The following is an 18,316-nucleotide window of genomic DNA, read 5'->3' on the forward strand; positions in this document are numbered from 1 at the left end:
CTTACTGTCGGTGAGCCGTGCATGAGAAGAAACTCCACCATGTGGTGGTTGGTGGAGTTTGGCTGGAGCTCTGCATTACAAGCGTAACTCAGAGTGGACAAAACCCCCCTATTCTTGACTGAAGAGAATCGGTGATTTAGCTACCCTCAAACTGATCTACTTCTGGATCAGGTTGTGGTCAACCCCTAAGTTAATGACATTTAGAATAAACCTCGAAGAAATATTGAGAAGTGGCGAAGCTAGAAGAAATTGGCTTTAGCCACTATGCCTGATCCTGGGTATTAGACAGTATTATATTGCCTAAAGATTGTTTCAAACAGACACTAGTCTACTGGTTGTTTCCACTATGAGCAAATTCCTATATGCTATCGGAATTCGTAGGAAACAGTTGGGGCTCCCACTCCCACTGATGGCCGATCATGGCACTGTTGTCTTTAGTTCTTCTTACCATTTTGGCTTTGCATATTCCCCGTTTTGGGCCTGAGTCTAAGATTAGTTAGTGGTAGGTGTAAATGAATTTCATTGCCAAGTCATTTATATTATATTTATAATATATTCATTGTTATGTTTTTATGGGGCTTGGTCCCAAATGAACTATTGATTGATTACTATTGTTACTTCAGTCAAAGATTGGGGAAAATGCATACAATGGAGGAGCGGTAGGGTCAAGGTTACTATTTCAACTCCAGTCTAACAATCATTTGGGATTAAGCACATATTTGGAGGATGGGTCAAATTCACAACAACCAAATATTAGAATTATCATTTAAAAAATATATACATTACGAAAAACTACAAATCATTAAAATAATTAACACATTATAAAATGTCTTAAAAAGTATTTAAGTGTTTTAGATATGCAACATATTGAGAAAGATTTAATATTAAGAAATATTCATATAAAGAATATACCTCAAATTCTCACATATAAGAAATATTGACAACACTCTCTACACCTTAAAATAATTATTTACATGACTTTTATAAAACAAATATAAATATGAAATTAATAAAATATATTTAATAACACAATCCTACACAACCCTTTAAAAATAAGATTATACAAATTTATCAAATGCTATTTATCAATGTAAAACATAATTGCTAGTGTAAAGAAATTTAAAAATTGATATATTAGTCACTTATTCGCAATGTGAAATGTTTATTTAAAAAACATGCCACACATTTTCCTTTGAAACTCACATTCAAAGTTAAAATGCATTACATAGCTCAACAGACAGTAAAACATTTAAAGAAAGAAATAACAAGTCAAACATTAAAAAAAATATATTAATCCATTGACATTAATATTTAATTAGACAGCCTACTGACTGAATACCCCAATAAACGCACAACCCTAATTAGGGCTAGAGAAATAACAAAATACATGATTAGAAATTAAAAGACAAAACATAATTAACAATTAACAGTAATATGTAATTATTGAAAACAATCTACCTGCCCCATCTCCAATAAAAACCAACAACTGGAAATAAAAATATCATGTATAAATAAAAATGACTGAACATTTAAACAAATAAGTAACCACAGAAAATTTATCAAAATTAGCAAATTAACATAATTTAATATATAATTTAAAAAACACTACCCACCTAATCCACCATTAAACCCAACAGCCCGAAAGAAAATATATATAAGAAAAGTAATATTTATTGAAAAAAATATTTTCACAATACCAAATATTAACATGGAAAAATCAGACAGTATAGGAAAATACCATAATAAAAACAATCTTAAAGAATAATACTCAAACAATAAAAACAATTATGTCCTTACCTTGAATATTTTTGGAGTCACACTATTTTGACCACAATATAAAGGTCAGATGATGTTTTAGAGGTGATATTTACGTGGAATACTTACCCAGCCTGATCTACTCCTGGCAGGATTACAATAATTTTTGGGGAAATGGATTGAGTCCTGTGGCACAGTGGTCATTTCTAGTGAAACACATTTAAATTTTAAAACTGATAGAAAGTGGCGGATGAGCACGATGCGAAGTGGTAAGGAGGTGAAGGAGGGGCAATAACATATTTATAAATACATAAATAAAGACTTGCCTGCCGCTGCGTCTTGCTCCTCTCCCAATCCCAGACTTAGGCACACTGCACAGGGCCCTAGACGCCAATCCCAGCGCTGCTCTTATACTGGGAATGCTATTCCCAGCAGGAGGGCACTGCTGGGATTGGTCTGACAGGCCTGCTTTGCCGCTCAGACAGTGACTTGGAGCCAGAGGCTTTTCTCCTGGTTGAACAACACAGCTGGGTGGACAAATGCTAACTGCGCATGGCAGTTTGGCTGGCCTAAAACCGCTGGCCAAACCGTTATGAGCACTTGGTAGTGCCCACAACTCCCCCTCATCAAGCTCTGGAGAATGGCTGGCGCCGCCCCGCAACTCAGCTATCCAGCAGAGGCAACAGTGAAAAAGAAAATGATAATAAAATCATTTTATTATCATTTTCTTTTTCAGTTGTCTCTGCTGGGTAGGGCAGTGGGGCGACGCTCCTCCGCAATAGCGGAATTTTGTTTGAGTAACATAAATGCACATTCGCATTTTACCTAATATGCATCTCCATGTCAACTGTGCATCTTCCTTCCAACGACCTGTGAGCAAACAGTATGTGGTTCCAATAGAAGAAAGTTTCCTTTTGTGCGAGGCAAATAACTGTCTTCAAATTTTAATGAAAGAAATATTTGAAGAAAAGGTTTCCATTGCATTCAAATCTTTTGTTTGGTAGAAATTTAAATTAGAAAAAACGACATCCAAAATCTGTTTAATTGAAAAACATTTATTTTAAGCAAGGGCTTTGGATTAAACAGAAAACATTGCTTCTAATCATGTATTGTAACATTTTAGAGAAGAGTATAATTGCACTGCAGCCAGCATTCGTATATAACTAGTTAAAACATTGGCTAGCTCCAGAGTATTACATGAGATAATGTTGGAGTACATACTAGGGGCAATAATAAAGACATGTTCCCCTCAAGCTTAATGAACAACTTTATTTCCAATTTAATCTAAATGCATTTACTTCTAATTGTTTTCTATAGAGACAAAAGGCTTGATGCCCCGAGCCTAAATGTACCTTTGTAGTCCACTAATGCAGAGCGTTGCCCTATTAGTTAATAAAATGAGTAAAACAGAAAGAGAAAAGCAGGAAAATCATTGTCTTGTTGGTTATGTAAAGAAACTTTTACCAGCAAAAGATGTCCTTACATACAGGGTTTGTGAAATTATGTCACTCTGTAGCTGCGGCTTTTCTACTTAATTATTGATTTGTGATACTTGTCAACCATCCGCTGTGTAATTTTCAGATTTCAACAACAAAAAATGTGTTTCTAGCTCATATAGATTAAAATGTATTTAAAATGGTACAAAACGTGGTGTTACTTCTCGCAGACTCTAGCTAAAAGGTTAATAAGTCCCTTGATTGTTCGATGTATGACCTAAATTTGTACTAATTAGACAAACCTTTGCCCAGACTACATTAAGGTGTGCTAAAATGACAAAATAATACTGCACAGAATGTGCTGATTGTGTTGCGTGAAGAACTAGGGAAAAAATATCCTTTTTTTCATAAAGACTTGATACTTGTCTGGCATTGCATTCTGGTCTAGGGATCTGTTAGAGAAATGGATGGCCTCAAAGTGCAAGGTAACAAAAGCATCTGAATTATATGATGCCTGCATCACAATTTATACCAAAAGTATTACAATTGATAATCTCAGAGTCAGTCACCATAAGCCTTAAGAAAGAAAACAATACTTGAAATGTGCAAAAACGTTTAGCATTATTTAACAATTGATAATAAATGGCCATTTAATATATGCCCATTCGTGAAAACTGTGAGGTACAATAAAAATACAAATTCTATTTCTTAAAAAAAGCCACTGACATGGCCACTAAAACATACACATTATACAAATTCCAAAATACTATATGACAAATAATGAACATTATTCTTTTAAATTCATTCCAGTCTTTTGTAATTATGCAAGTAAATACTGATGCAATCATGATAAGACAAACATTCAGTGCTTTAAATGGAACATTAACAAGGTATGCATGACGTGCTGTGATATTGCATAAATGTACATTTTGTAAACCTTTTAACATATTAAGATTCCACAAGCAGGTTATCAGATAGTTACTTACTTAATAACTGAAAAATCAAGTGTAGTTTGCACAATTGTATATCTACCATAGTATTAATGAAAACTTCAGATAAACAATGTCAGAAAAAGTACCAATAAATGTTTAAATATAATGGTGAAGCAAATCCGGAACCTGAAATTTATTCAAAATACAATTTGTAATACCACCTCATACAAATGTTCACATTTGTAGTACTATATTTAAGTTACTTGGTCCTTTTCCATAAACACTTAAGTGGTTCAAGTCACTCAAGGAAGATTTAGGATAGAGCTTTCAAATAATAGTGTTGGAAAGATATTTAAAAATATTTTTGAAATATTACTATGACACACTTTTATCTATCAGATATACGTGATCACTCTTGGAATTGCATGAGATTTTTGGCTTCTGAATTCCATGCAACTATTATTGTCCTAGGCAATACTTGGAGATCATTAGAGAGTGAGGTGAACATTTGTAGATCAGGGTGGAAACCCTTTACATCACTTTCTTGTACCAGTTGCACTTTCCAATATTCCTAACAAGTGCTTTATGAAAGAGAACTGTTGTAATGACCAGTATTGAGCAGTTTATGAAGTAAGCATTATCCTTTCCTTGTGAATGTGAATAAACACTTACAAAACACAATGGGCCTTATTAGGAGTCTGGTGGTCCACGGAGCTCCAGACTTATGGTGGCAGTCTCCCGACCACCTTTTTACGACTTGGGGGGTTGGGCCGCCCTGGAACAACCAGAACTGACACAACTGCTGTTTCCTGGCAGTTACTCAGTGGTCCTGAGGTCGCAATATTCTTGGGGATGCTGCTGCAGACCCGCCAAGCATATTACGAGTTTCCTCACTGCCACACTTTTCATGGTGGCACGACCGCCATGAGAATTGTGGCGGTGCGGAAACAAAGGGGGCCCTAGAGGACCCCCCTGGTGCCTCACACGATGTGGATGCACACAGGGGGCACACCATGTAGCAGTCCATGTTGTGCAGGTACTGCCTTTGACGTTCCCATTGTGGTACCTATTTTATAGGCAACACCCTGGGAACGCCAAAGAACGGCCCACCATACAAGAGAAAACTCTGGCAGGCGGTTCCTACATAAATCTGGTGGTGCAGGAGCGGGACCGTCCCGCTCCCGCACCGCCAAACTCATAATAAATCCCAATGTCTACATTTTCTGGCAGCACCAGGAGCCAAATCTAATTTACTGCAAGGCATGCATGTTAAGGGCCTGCAAATGCAGTCTGTAAATATCAATAAGTAAATAAAGTGAGGTGAATATGAGTGAACCTCATACTTTTATTTCCATAACTGGTCTTCCTTCATGACAGGTCAACCAGGGTGTGGTCACCAGCCTAAAACAGAGGTACTGCCTACACTGTTTAAGAGCATGATACAGTAGCCTCTGAGCAGTCTGCATCTCAAGACTCCTAAAGGCACAAGTGACATAAAATGCAGACACATAATCCAGTTCAATACTAATGAGCATATTCCATGCAATGCAATGAATATCCAGTAAAATATGTCAAATTAATCAGTCAACCAACAATACATGTTTACAGAAATGCTTTTTTAAACATGTACTTGTAGACATTGTACTCTTTCACATTGTAAAGGATTGTTAGCACATAAGATGCATATGTGCATTATTTCTTGGTAGTCAGTTATAGATAGGGTTCACATATGTAAAAAACATATTTGAAGTGATATTCGGGATCTCCCATCTATCACTGTATGTTATCTTCTTCCAAAAAGAAATTTCTGTATCTCAGGGCATTTATTTTATCATCAGCATGTACTCCTGTAACATATGTGTTAAAACAGTTCCGCATGAAGATGCAACATAACTAATGATGTGCTGGGTTTCACCTATGATTAGGGGGCACAATAAAAGTTTCATGGATTTTGTGAATCAGCAGTGATGCAACAGCACACGTGTGTCTATGCATGCGACATTCAGCAATTCTTAATTCCTTGACTACTCAAGTTAGCCCTTGCCTTGCAGCAAATATATGCCTGGAAATGTGATTTTATATTTATGAGTCTTCTGTAGGTTTGTATTTTTCCAGACTCTTCTGGGTTTTACCTTCTTCACTGATTAGTAGCATATTAATTGTTACCAAGGAGCATATACCAAATAACAGATTTACCCAATGTTGCCTTAGTGAACAGAAGTCTGTGAGTAGGATGATACCTTGCCTATTTATTTATGCAAATTACTCGCAGATACGTACATACCATGGTATGTTCTCACAACTTTTCAACCTATTAAGGCCTGTAAGCATCTGTAGCATATGGCAGTAGAACATTTGCATCAATCTTATTCCCTCCAGGGAGAGGTATGCTAACGTTTTATCTTTGCCATATGCTCTTGTTTCATGTTTATAGAATAAGCGAGGCAAACAATAGTAATCAATGCCAGCCTACTGATTTAATCTGGGCATTACGTACAGGATGTTCCAAACAATTATAAGTATATTATTTTGTGAAGCCACATTAAGCATGCCGCAATATTAATTATTATTAATTAATTTTTTGTATTGTTTTAAGGCAAGTTTCATTATGTACTTGCTGACACTTAATATACGTTCTTCTAGCTCTGAGAAAATTCTTTTATTATCTCAGTTTAGTGCTGTTTACCCTAGAGACAGTTAAGTGCTGAGACGAGCCTTCCAGGTCTGGCTGCCTTGGAGGCAAATACGTTGCTTAGCACCATGCTGCATACATGTGATAATTTCCAAGCAATGACAAAAAGAAGGAGAAAAACGATTGGGTTACGTGTTGACATTTCTTGGTAAATTACATGCATCACCTGAGAGACAGTATTTTCCCCAGTATCTTGATATTAATGTTACACTAAAATGGTGCATATCTCACCGTACCAATTTATATATGTACATCATCCACATTACTTAAAGCAGAAAAAACTGACTGGTACCCTTCCGTTTTGGCTTTTCTTCTATACCTTGGTATATTTTGCAACTTCTCAAGAAAAGTGTGTAGATGTTTTGAGTAAGGGGAGAAGTAATCAACCAATTTAACAATGTAGATAATGTTTTTTCTTTTTCATATTTGGGGAAACTTTGAGGGCTTGATTATGAGTCTGGCGGTCTGATGGACTGTTGCGGTGCGGGCACCGTTGCACCGGCGGTCCGACCACCCAATTACGAGTTTGGCAATTGGACCACCATAGGACCGCTGCTACCACCAAGGATATGTGATCCCTGGTGGTGTTTCAGTGGCCTGAGGCCCGCAACATATGGCAGTGTGCCTGCGAAACCGCCAAGCATATCCCGAGTTTTCTCACCCGCACAGTTTTCTTAGTGTTGAGCCTGCCAAGAAAAGTGTAGCAGTGAGGAAAATAAGGGGGGCCTAAAGGGCCCGTTGCCTCAGGGCCATTGCAGGCATGCACACCAGTTCCTGCTCAGCATCGACTTAACACTCCATTCTATGCAGGAACTTGCTTTGGCCTTGCCATTGTGGTGCCTTTCTAAGGCTAACCCCCTGGGACCACCAAAGCACCACCCACCAGACCAGGAGAAAGCAACATTTAATTTTGATGACACTCTCTCATATTGTAGGTACGTTGTTGTCCTTCATTATTAAAGACAGTGGCTCATTAAGGACTCATGTTAAGGCATAAAATCCATACATTATTTTGAAAAAAGAAAATCCAGCTAAAAAACATGAGTTTTTTTTATTCAAAATCAGTTAAATAATACGCAACTAAGACACTGAGTGTAGAGGTCTAATCACACAGTGGAAATATATTAGAGATAATAATACTTCAGGTATAAACAAGGCACACAAATATATCCATTAACCGATGTTCTTGGGTTGCTTCTAGTTTCCGTTAGCAATCCACCTTCATTTAGGCATTATTTCAGAGTATTCTTTATTACAACTACAAAGACTCGAGAGCTCCAGTCTGGCGAATTACTTCAGTTACACTGATTTAAAATATTTCCTACTTAAAGAAAGTGGTAGAATGTGAGGAATCACAACAGCAGTGGCAAGTGGCAACACCAGCCGAGGAAGGTGCCAACAGCAACCCTCTAAAGAACCCTTCAGGCAAGCTGAATTATTATTTATATTTTTTTACTATTGAGCACTGCTACCTTTCTTTCAGAACCTGTGCCCCTCATCACTACTGACTGAGCTCAAGATGTAAAATGAATTTCTAAGTCATCATGGACTTTTAATCTTCCTGTTATATGGCAACAATTTGTTTACTCCTTTTATATTTGAGCTAAACTATTCACCACAAAATTAAAAAGTGAAAACGTACATGGCAATTTTGACATATTAATCAAGATAGGAACATCTAGCACTCCAAAAAAGTTCTTATTCTGCTTTTTTTATGTGCAATATCGCCTTTGCAGTAAACCACATGGACATATTATGCTTCTGGTGAAACATTCCTATATTAGTAGAGCAATTCTATTGCAAGATATACACCTGCATTTTTGTTCAGCAAAATGCTTAGTGCTTTGCTAAAAAACTGCATGTTTTATCTACTGCAACCTCTGTGTTTGTGGCCTTTTTGTGGCCTTCTCTTTCTTCAATTGTTTAAAATATCTCTGGAAATTTCTTGATAAAGTTTCACACAATTTCACAACATCTATGGACCCGATTACGATTTTGGTGGTCCACGGACTGCCAGACTCATGGGGGCGCGGTGGTGGTGGTCTCCTGACCACCCTATTATGATTTGGGCAGTTGGAATGCCTCAACCCCACTGCAGCTGCCAAGGAAACGCCATTCCCTGGCAGGGTTGCGGAGGTCAGGAGGTCGCAATATGCTTTTGGGGACCGCTGCTGTCGCGCAAGCATATTATGAGTTTCCTCTCTGCCAGTGGTGTCAATGAGGTTCTTACTCCATGAACATCATGGCAGAGCGGAAACAAAGGGGGCCCTGCATGGCCACCTGTGCCTCATCTACATGTGGATGCACACAGGGGAGCACGACATGTGCCCCCCTGTGTGCATACACACAAGTCTCTGCATAGCATGGACTTTCAATCCATGCTGTGTAAGAACTGTTTTTGGCGTTCCCATTCTGTTGCCCATTTCCAGGGCACTGCTGTGGGAATGTCAAAACAAAAGCCCACCAGACATGATATACATTCATAATCTGGCAGCCATCTGACCACGGCTTTGGCAGTGCAGATCAGGCACTGCACCACCAAAGTCGTAATCAAGCCCTTAATGTTCTACTGCTAGCAGCATTGCTTTGGCTAACTCATGTTTTTTTATATCAGCTAAATTATTTGGGCATGCCAGATGTCTTCTTATCACTAGTTATATGTTCTAGTGAAGGTTTCTTGTGCCATATAGGATGCCTACAATATTTATGTTTGGTCTCAAAGAAATAAAGGACTTTTGGTTTAGTTGCGCAAGCATTTATTTAATATTCTACAAGATGTTTCCCGATGTAATACCTAAAGAAAATGGTCATTTGATGCTATTAATACTCAGTAACGAAGGTAAAACTCACTCCTATAGGGACTCTACAGTTCCAATCACTCTAGTGAAGTAGAGGAGGCATTATTATCACTTTTAAATTAACTATCTCACAAAACTCTTTATTTCCGTGAGATCAATGACTTAATCCAAACTGAAATTAATAGCAATAGAAACCAACTTTAAAACCACATTAAAACATTAAAAATGACTCAATATTTCATCCCTTTCAGTTGGCTAGAGCTAAAGTGCATGATGGTATTCAAATCAAATTCCCCATTTGATTTTACGTTTGAAGGATGATAAAGCCAATAAAATAAACAGAGCAGGTCATTTCTGAATCACATGAGTCACAGCAGTTGAACACTCATTAATTAAGTTAAGAATGCTGAAGTACCCCACCTGCAACTGAATCCATAAACTATTTTCGATTATCACAATTTCTGCAAGCATTAGTCTGCAACATCTATTTGAAGTCTCCGTTTGAATAAAATAATTTCTGTAAATCAGGCAGGCAAGCATAAAGTGAAGAAAATTGTTGATCAGTCATACAGAGTGTCACTTCTGTCATCATTGTCTTCTCTCATTATCACATGATACATTGATTTCTAAGTGTATTACATGTAAACACATAGTAAGGTTTCAAACAATCAAATAAAAGTATTGTTGGCACATAGATAATACAAGTAACACTGATTGTGAATACAAAAATCGTGTTTGAGAACTTCAGTCTTTGTTCTTGGCATCAACACCTGCTGTCTAGTGGATCCAGCCCAAATATTGTTCCTTCAACAGTTAGTCCCATTTTGAACCCCTCCTGTTAAAAACAGAATACAATTGTTAAAGCTGATGCATACATTCTACTCTACGTGATAACACAATAACAACAAATTAACACAAAGTTAGACTTCTTTTTCCCCAGAATCATGGGCAAAACAATGATTCAACGGCTTTCCCAAACATGTTCAAACTCTGGTGACACACTGTTCCATCCTGACTGTTTGCAGCATTCACAATCTGACAACAAGAATCAATTTAAAAGTTATTTAAAATGCATGCTCCTATAGAATACAGTACCAATAATAAACCTTGTGTTGTTTGACTAAAAAATATTTACGTTCCAATAAAACAAAAATCAGTATCTACTTCTCAAACTAATACCATTTTACCAATGACATCTAGTTCCAAAGGTCATTGAGAACTCAGAATTATAAGCAAAAATGCATACGCTTCATTGTGTAAAACAATGGGAATTAATAGCTAATATAAATAATTAACGTAATTCTTTAAAGTATCAAGCAATCTATACATATAACTTTAATATACATCGTATATTAATATAAATTTGGTTGTATATTAATATAAATTTGACCAACCAAAAACGTCTTGTATGCTAATAATGCTTGAAATATTTCAATATGAAGAGGGGCTATTGTGTGGTCTACATATTTTTTTTTTTATTGCGTACAAGCATTACCATGTATTTCTAACTGTAGCATTTCCCTTAAAACCGTGATTGAAGATTTAATTTCCTTCTGTTCTACTGATTGCTAAAAAATGCCTCTTTTGGCATGGACATCCCAATTGTTTGCTGATTGGGATAGTTGATTTTTAAACTGCTGACCACTCCAGAGTGTATGTGCTTTGACCCCTAAACCATGGCAATAGAGGGTGATTCCCAAATGGCATATTCAAATTTCCAGTATGGCCATAGTATATGGTTCAAGAAAATACAACAATGGCATGGAAGTTACATGTCATATGTGGACTAAGCACATATTGTGCCATCCCCTTGACTGACAAGGGAATCATGGCTTCAGGCCTCAAAGAGTAGTCTGACTGCTTCAATTTTTAAACATGCAGACACCCTGCTGAAATAATCCTTTTTGGCAGGATGGGACCTATTTTTTAAAAATTTAGTAAGTCACACCTAAGTAGACTACTAGATAGGGTGCCTAATAGTTAAAAGTTGAACATGTAAGAACTTAAGGTTGACTACCCCAAAAAGCAATTTTCATTGTAAAAATGAAAAGTACAATTAAAATAGTATTTTTTATATTTTCGGTTTGGAATAACTCCATTCAAACACTGGCAAGGGTGCCAGTTACTCATATTTTCGTGCATGAAAAAGCAACACTGTGAGATCAGATAAATCATGAGGAAGCGCAGATTTGACCATTAATTCTATAAATTAATGTTATTAATTATTCCTAGAATCAATGGCCCCTGTCAATGTTTTCCATTTTGAGACCCAGTATATTGTCAGGGTCACGTATTTCCACCAAATATGAACTATATGCCAATCCAATACATCACACCTCTAGCAGTGCGACTCCTGACACCCTTTTGCTTGCTCTAGCTTAACTGGTGACCAGTGTTACTGGTTGAGAACTTTGCAGTAGTTGAATTTCAGCCATGCTTCTCACATGTTTTTGTCATGTTCTATCATAAACTCAACCCATTTTTCATCTAGGAACTGTGCTGCCAGTCTCCCCTCCCATCAATGTCTTAGTTTGGTTGAGTTTCTCACAATGTTTTCAATCAAAACTGCACCCAACCCAAAACAGTCCCTCTATGAACCTTCGATTTATGTAAGTATTGGCTACTGGGGGATTCTGATAGCTCTATGTTGTGCTTCCCCAGACTTCTTATTAAACAGTGAGATACCTGGACATATTACCAGTATTGTGAATGATCCACCCCATAATCCTGCTGTAGAACCTGCAACAGATTGATTTATCAGTTGTTGTTATCAAATTCTCCAATATCCTATACCTCTAGCACTCCAGGATTATTCAATCTCTTGTTCACTAATCTGTATTTCCCTTCCTTTCCCTAAGGGTGCCTTTAAAAGTAGATATGCCATAGTTACTAGCAGTTTCCGTGCCCTGACCCATGCCGATTGTGTGGCATATAGTAAACAATGTTCACCTTCATTGTTTTTGTGTGGTTTCTGTAGAATACTGGCACTTCTCCCTCATAGTTTAAAATGGATTTCTCAGTAGCACCCATAAAAGTGTTTCTCTGTTTGTCTTTAACATATAGACTTAAGAAACAGACAGAGAGAAGCTCCTCAGAATCAAGGGTACAGGACTTATAAGACAGGAAAAAACTACAACTCTGTAAGAGTTTCAGAGCACTTGCTGGCACATGCATCAAGCAAAAATCACCTCGCAAAAACACAGATTGGCTAAAATCTCCCATTAGCGAGTGGCAAACAACGAATCCCAATGCATCAACACCAACAGCGAAAAAATAAAGAATCGCTAAAATAATCCCCGTTAAAATAAAGAATCGCTAAAAAAAACCAAGGGAAAATAAAGAATCGCAAAATAAAGAATCGGCAATACCGAAAAAACAAATAGCGCATGGCATTAGCGAATCGCAAATAAAGAATCGCAAAAGAATGCATCAAAACTCGTAAATACCGAAAATCTCCAAAATCGCTATTTAGCATGAGCAGATTAAGGGGAATCAGAACCAGGAGGTAAAGTTGCAGAAAAAGAAAATAAAAATTGCACAAGTTTACCACAGATGTAATCAATCAGAAAACCATAAAAATTGGGCCTGGAGACCCTGTTTCCTTTCACAAAATGACAGCCCTCTAAGTGCTTGCAAGGAGGATGAGAATAAATGCAGCAGCACAGCGCAGGAGAAGGATCCAGGAGAGGGTATTCAGAGTGCGCATTACATTGCAGGGCCAAAATGAGGATGAAGTATATGACAAGTACCGTCTCAATTGTGCAATGATAATGCACCTAATTGCTGACCTGGAACCACTACTGCAGCACCAGACATGTAGGACCAATGCCATTCCTGCGCACGTCCAGGTCCTATGCAGCCTGCACCTACTGGCGTCTGGAAGTTTCCAGGGGGTCATAGCGGTAGCGGGAGGCGTATCACAAAGCGCACTTTCACGCTTCTTCCGTAAATTCATTGATGCCATGCTGACAATGATACATACCCACATCAGCTTCCACACAACCCCACAGCAGATGGACCACACCAAACAGGAATTCTACCAGGTGGCCCAATTCCCCCATGTCATAGGATGCATTGACTGCACACATGTCCCCATCTGTCCCCCCTCAGCCAATGAGTACATCTTCCGTAACAGGAAGTCCTATCACTCCATCAATGTGCAGGTCGTGTGCGATGCCAAGCACATTATCACGGACATAGTGGCACAATTTCCAGGGAGCACACACGACTCCTATATATTCAGACACAGTGGCATCCACAGGCGTCAGCTCAATGGAGAATTCGGAGAGGGACTCCTGCTTGGCACGTACTCATACCTATTCATAACATCTGTATCACACATGTATCATCATAACTGACGCTAAGCCTTTGCTTTCCCCCTGTAGGTGACAGTGCATACGCCCTGCGGGAATATATCCTCACCCCCTACATCAACCCAGCTACACCACAGGAACAACGCTACAACGCGGCCCACATTAGCACAAGAAATGTGATTGAGATGACATTCGGGATCCTGAAGAGTCGCTTCCGGATCTTACATAAGACTGGTGGTGCTTTGCAATATAAACCAGTCACCTACTTCAGGATTGTAGCAGTATGTGCCATGCTCAACAACATTGCAACCAGAAGGGGGATAGCCATAGAGGTGGACAGAAATGACAACTATCGGGATGATCAACCACCCGCACAACACCGACAGTCCCACGTTCTAAACACAGCTGAAGGTCAAAGGAGGCAGACATACATCACACAACATAATTTCAGGGCCAGGTAAGAATGAGCCATGACGATATCATTAGGAGTGCTACTGTTTACTTCACATGAGCACTTATGTAAGTAATGTTACATTAACATGCTAATTACAGTTCCCCCACACATTGTGGGCAAAAACATGACCGTTGGCATCACGGGAGTTCTAAGGCAAAATTAAAGTGGCCCATGGTTACCCCACCATGGTCAGGGATGCAGGACTGAATGTCTAGTGGCGCTTCCCATGAACCCCCAGCCTCCTATCGCGTGTCTCCTCCACCTCACCACGCTGTGTCTCTGTGGCTGTGGAGCAGCGCGAACTGCGCCTCCTGGTGCAGGTCTCCTTCACCGACACGCTGCTCACACTGGATGCAGCCTCACTGCCCTCCTCCCCTCCCAATTTGCTGCCACTGAATGTCCCTGACTGCAAGTGTTCCACTGCAGTGGTCACCTGGCCTAAGGCCTTCGCCATGTCCCCACAGTAATGGCCGAGGTCCACCTGCAGTGACACGGAGCGGCGGGACAAAACAGCAGTGCTATTGCAGAGCTTTGTGATGGCCCTGGTCGATGCAGTGGTACGGAGCAAGTTCTGCCTATGCCTCCTGCGCTCGCTGTGTTGTCCTGCTCGGATGGCACGGGTAAGCTCCTGGAAGTTCTGACTTATATCCCTATTGCCCTCTGCCACAACTGTGGTCATGTACCGCACAGCGTCAGTTAGAGTGCACATATGTTTTGCGAGTTTTGAAATATTGAGGTTCATTGTCCCCATGTGTCTCCCCTGCAGGCACTGAACACACAGCATCTGGGCCTCGACACCACCATAGATGTTCCTTGGCTGGTCGGCTCCCTCAGCAGTACTGCGCATGGACCTGCGCTGCTGTGTGCTGGTGGTGGTTCTGGCGGTGTGACATGTGTCTGACTTTGGCCACTTGTGGGTGCAGGACTCAGGTCTGCATCCATCACCTGCAGGGAGGGGACAAGTGCCCTGCGTCTTGGTGGTATTGTCGCTGGTGGTGGTGGTATTGTCGCTGGTGGTGGTGGTGGTATTGTCGCTGGTGGTGGTGGGGATTGACCTTCCTACGGAGTGTCGCCATCGGTATCTGCCGGTGTCTCGGAGATGATGAGGCGCTCACTGTCATCAGAATCCCCAGGAGATGCATCTGTGTATGAAACAGTGCATTTTTAGTTTATTTTGTGACTACATCTGCTTGTCATTCTGCATTTATTTCCTACAATGAATTACATGATTTGACACTCTGTTGGCCCTGTACTGCTGATCTCATTTATTGTGCATTGGTGACTATACATGCACACTTGGCTGACATGACTACGACTCCCATGATGCAATACTAATGTGAGGGCATATGTGTTATGCACTTCTCCCTGCACACTGTGATTGACCTGGGGGGATGGGGATGGGTATACGATACGCAGCGTATGGGCGCAGGCATGCATCTTACCTTGTTCTGTGGTAGATACGCCGGAGGTGTCCATTTGGGTTACTCCGACGACTACCTCTGGATCAATGGTCCCCTCAACGAGCTCCTCCAGGGCAGTGTTGGCAGGTACTGTGGATGGCCCCCCTCCTGTGCCAGCTGCCTCCTTGACCCTTTCGGCAATTCGTTCCTTTGCCCTCTTCCTGAGGTCATACCACCTCTTCTTTAGGTCGTCGATGCTGCGGTGCTTCACTCCTACAGCAATCACCCTCTCCCTGATGCGAAGCCAAATCTTCCTCTTCCCAGCTTCGGGCACCTTGAGTGACAGCTTCCCAAACAGCTTGTCATGCTTGCTGCTCACCCCCTCGATCAAGTGCTCAAGTTCCCTGTCAGAGAACTTTCTCTTCCTCTTCCTGGGCGTGTCTGAAGTGGCAGGTGCATCCTTGTCCATCCTGGATGAAGGTAGGGTGGATGGTTTCAGTGGGTGAAGTCTCTTGCCTCAGCCTGTATGCTCTGCCTCCTCCTGTGAGCTCCTCAGGGCAGTGAATGAGGGAGGGGCTGGTTGACTTCCTGGTTGTGATGTCATCAGCCCGCTTCTTGTGCGACCCGTTTTTTGCGAATTTGCTAATTCCGAACTCGCTAATACCTAATTACTATTTTTTATTTTAAGGAATCGCTATTGAGTTTTCAGTAAATATTAGCGATTTTTAAGGAAACGCTAAGAATTACCGAATCTGTTCATGCATTCCGAAATGCGATTCCTTATTAGCGATTCTTTACTTTTCGCTGTTAAGGAATCGCTTTTCTGAATGTTGATGCATGTACACCTAAATGAAGTAATTCAAATATATAATGTGCAACATGAAAAGTAAAAACAGATCAATATTGTAAAATATTGGGTTACTGATTGGGGGGTGGAAGCCCCACTGAGGCAAAAACTACAATCCTTGTCAGGACGAACCACAAATGTCACTAAATTAACCTGTGATGAACCCTCTGATAATTTGGCACTAACGCAGTCAGGCTTAACTTAGAGTCAATGTGTAAAGTGTTTATGCAATACACAAACAGTAATAAAGTGAAAATACAACACAAGAAAAATGTAATAAACAAAATGATACCACAACAACAAAAATTAAAGCTCAGGCTTCACTCACGTTCATCTGGTCTCACTAGACCAAGGAAAAGTCACAAGTTCAGTCTGACTGCAATGGAGTGGATGTCAGATACTTGGTGAAAAGTTATCTTCAAAATCCGGCGAGAAGAGCTCTTCATGGTTTGAGGAGGCAGTGAGGAGCAGGCAGAGATTTGTGGATGATCGTTGCTGTAGCACAAAGAGCAGACCAGATGTTGTGGTCTGTTGGCTCTGTAGCCCGATGGCCCAGATGGGCCTAGCGGATAGTCGTTGCATCTTCTTTGCAGTCACCGTGGGCTGACGTTGCTGTAGAGCGGTGTGTGTCTCCTGTTACCAGTCAGTACTGGTAGTCGAGGGCGATATGAAGAGCAGGTCTCACTAGGACTTTGCTTTGGCTGTTGGCACAGGCAGAAAAGTCTTGCCGCAAAAAGACATGATCGCATTCATGGGGAACCCAAACTTCAGGGTTTTCACCTTTTCTTGCACAGGAGCACACTCTGATGCCACCCAAGGGTTCAGGATCTAAGGAGGCACCTCTAAGGGAATCAGGGACCCACAGCAGAGACCAGCGGGGCTCAGGCTGGTCCAGTTGTAGTGGCTCAACTGGACAGTTGCAGGGCGGCCTCAGAAACTAGTGTCCTTGAAGCTCACACAGGACGTAAGCACTCTTGGTTAGCCTAGGATGAATGTAAACAGGTCTTCCTTCTTGGACAAAAAGGCAGTCTTCAACAGCAGGGTAGTCCTTCTCCTGTAACTTTCTATGAGTGGCACTGTAGGTACAACATTTATACCAGGTAGCATCCTGTGTACGGGGGGACTCCCTGTCCAACCCCCACAGCTTGTTCTGAAAGGTTTGTCCCCTCTCAAGGCTCCCAACTGTCTGGGGGACAAAGACAGGACAGGCATGGTGTCAATTTCCTTTGTGTGTGCAGGAGGCAAAGTCCTTTGAAGTGTAAGTATGGCTGGGTACAGCTCCTTCCCCAGCCAACCTGTAGGATGGACCATCCTGGCCACACCTAAGCCCCTTTGTGCTACTGTCTGGAAGCCATACACAAACCTCCAACAGCGGGACGGTTCACATTTATGGGATCCAGGACACTGGCAGAAGGCACAAATCTAATAAGGTAACCAACCCAGGGCTAGTCGGGAGGAATAGGCCTTACAACAGAGAAAAACAACTTTAGGAGTGTTTCAATGGCAGGACATGTCATACTCTTTAAATACACTTCATCCTGCCCTTATGAACCCTTAGGGTTTACTTTAAGTGTGACTTGTAAGTATTAGGAAGGAATGTTAATGCTGGCTATTGATTTACTTTGCCACATCGAAGTGGCCATTCAAAACCATACTACAGGCTGCAGTGGCAAGCCTGAGACATGTTTT

General features: G+C 40.5%; 1 protein-coding gene across 9 annotated transcripts in view; it reads right to left on the minus strand.

The window, feature by feature from the left end:
- Window positions 1–2,800: 2,800 nt before the first annotated feature.
- Window positions 2,801–18,316, minus strand: part of GULP1 (GULP PTB domain containing engulfment adaptor 1) — a 1,880,853-nt gene continuing 1,865,337 nt past the window's right edge. For all 9 annotated transcript variants that reach the window (XM_085648825.1, XM_085648833.1, XM_085648826.1 and 6 more), the window contains one exon: window positions 2,801–10,448. In XM_085648825.1, coding sequence (XP_085504951.1) covers window positions 10,377–10,448 — 72 coding nt within the window. In that variant the 3' untranslated portion in view covers window positions 2,801–10,376. The remainder of the gene's footprint in view (window positions 10,449–18,316) is intronic.

This window comes from Triturus cristatus, chromosome 3_2, assembly GCF_964204655.1.
Source record: "Triturus cristatus chromosome 3_2, aTriCri1.1, whole genome shotgun sequence".
In the NCBI taxonomy this organism is placed as follows: domain Eukaryota; kingdom Metazoa; phylum Chordata; class Amphibia; order Caudata; family Salamandridae; genus Triturus; species Triturus cristatus.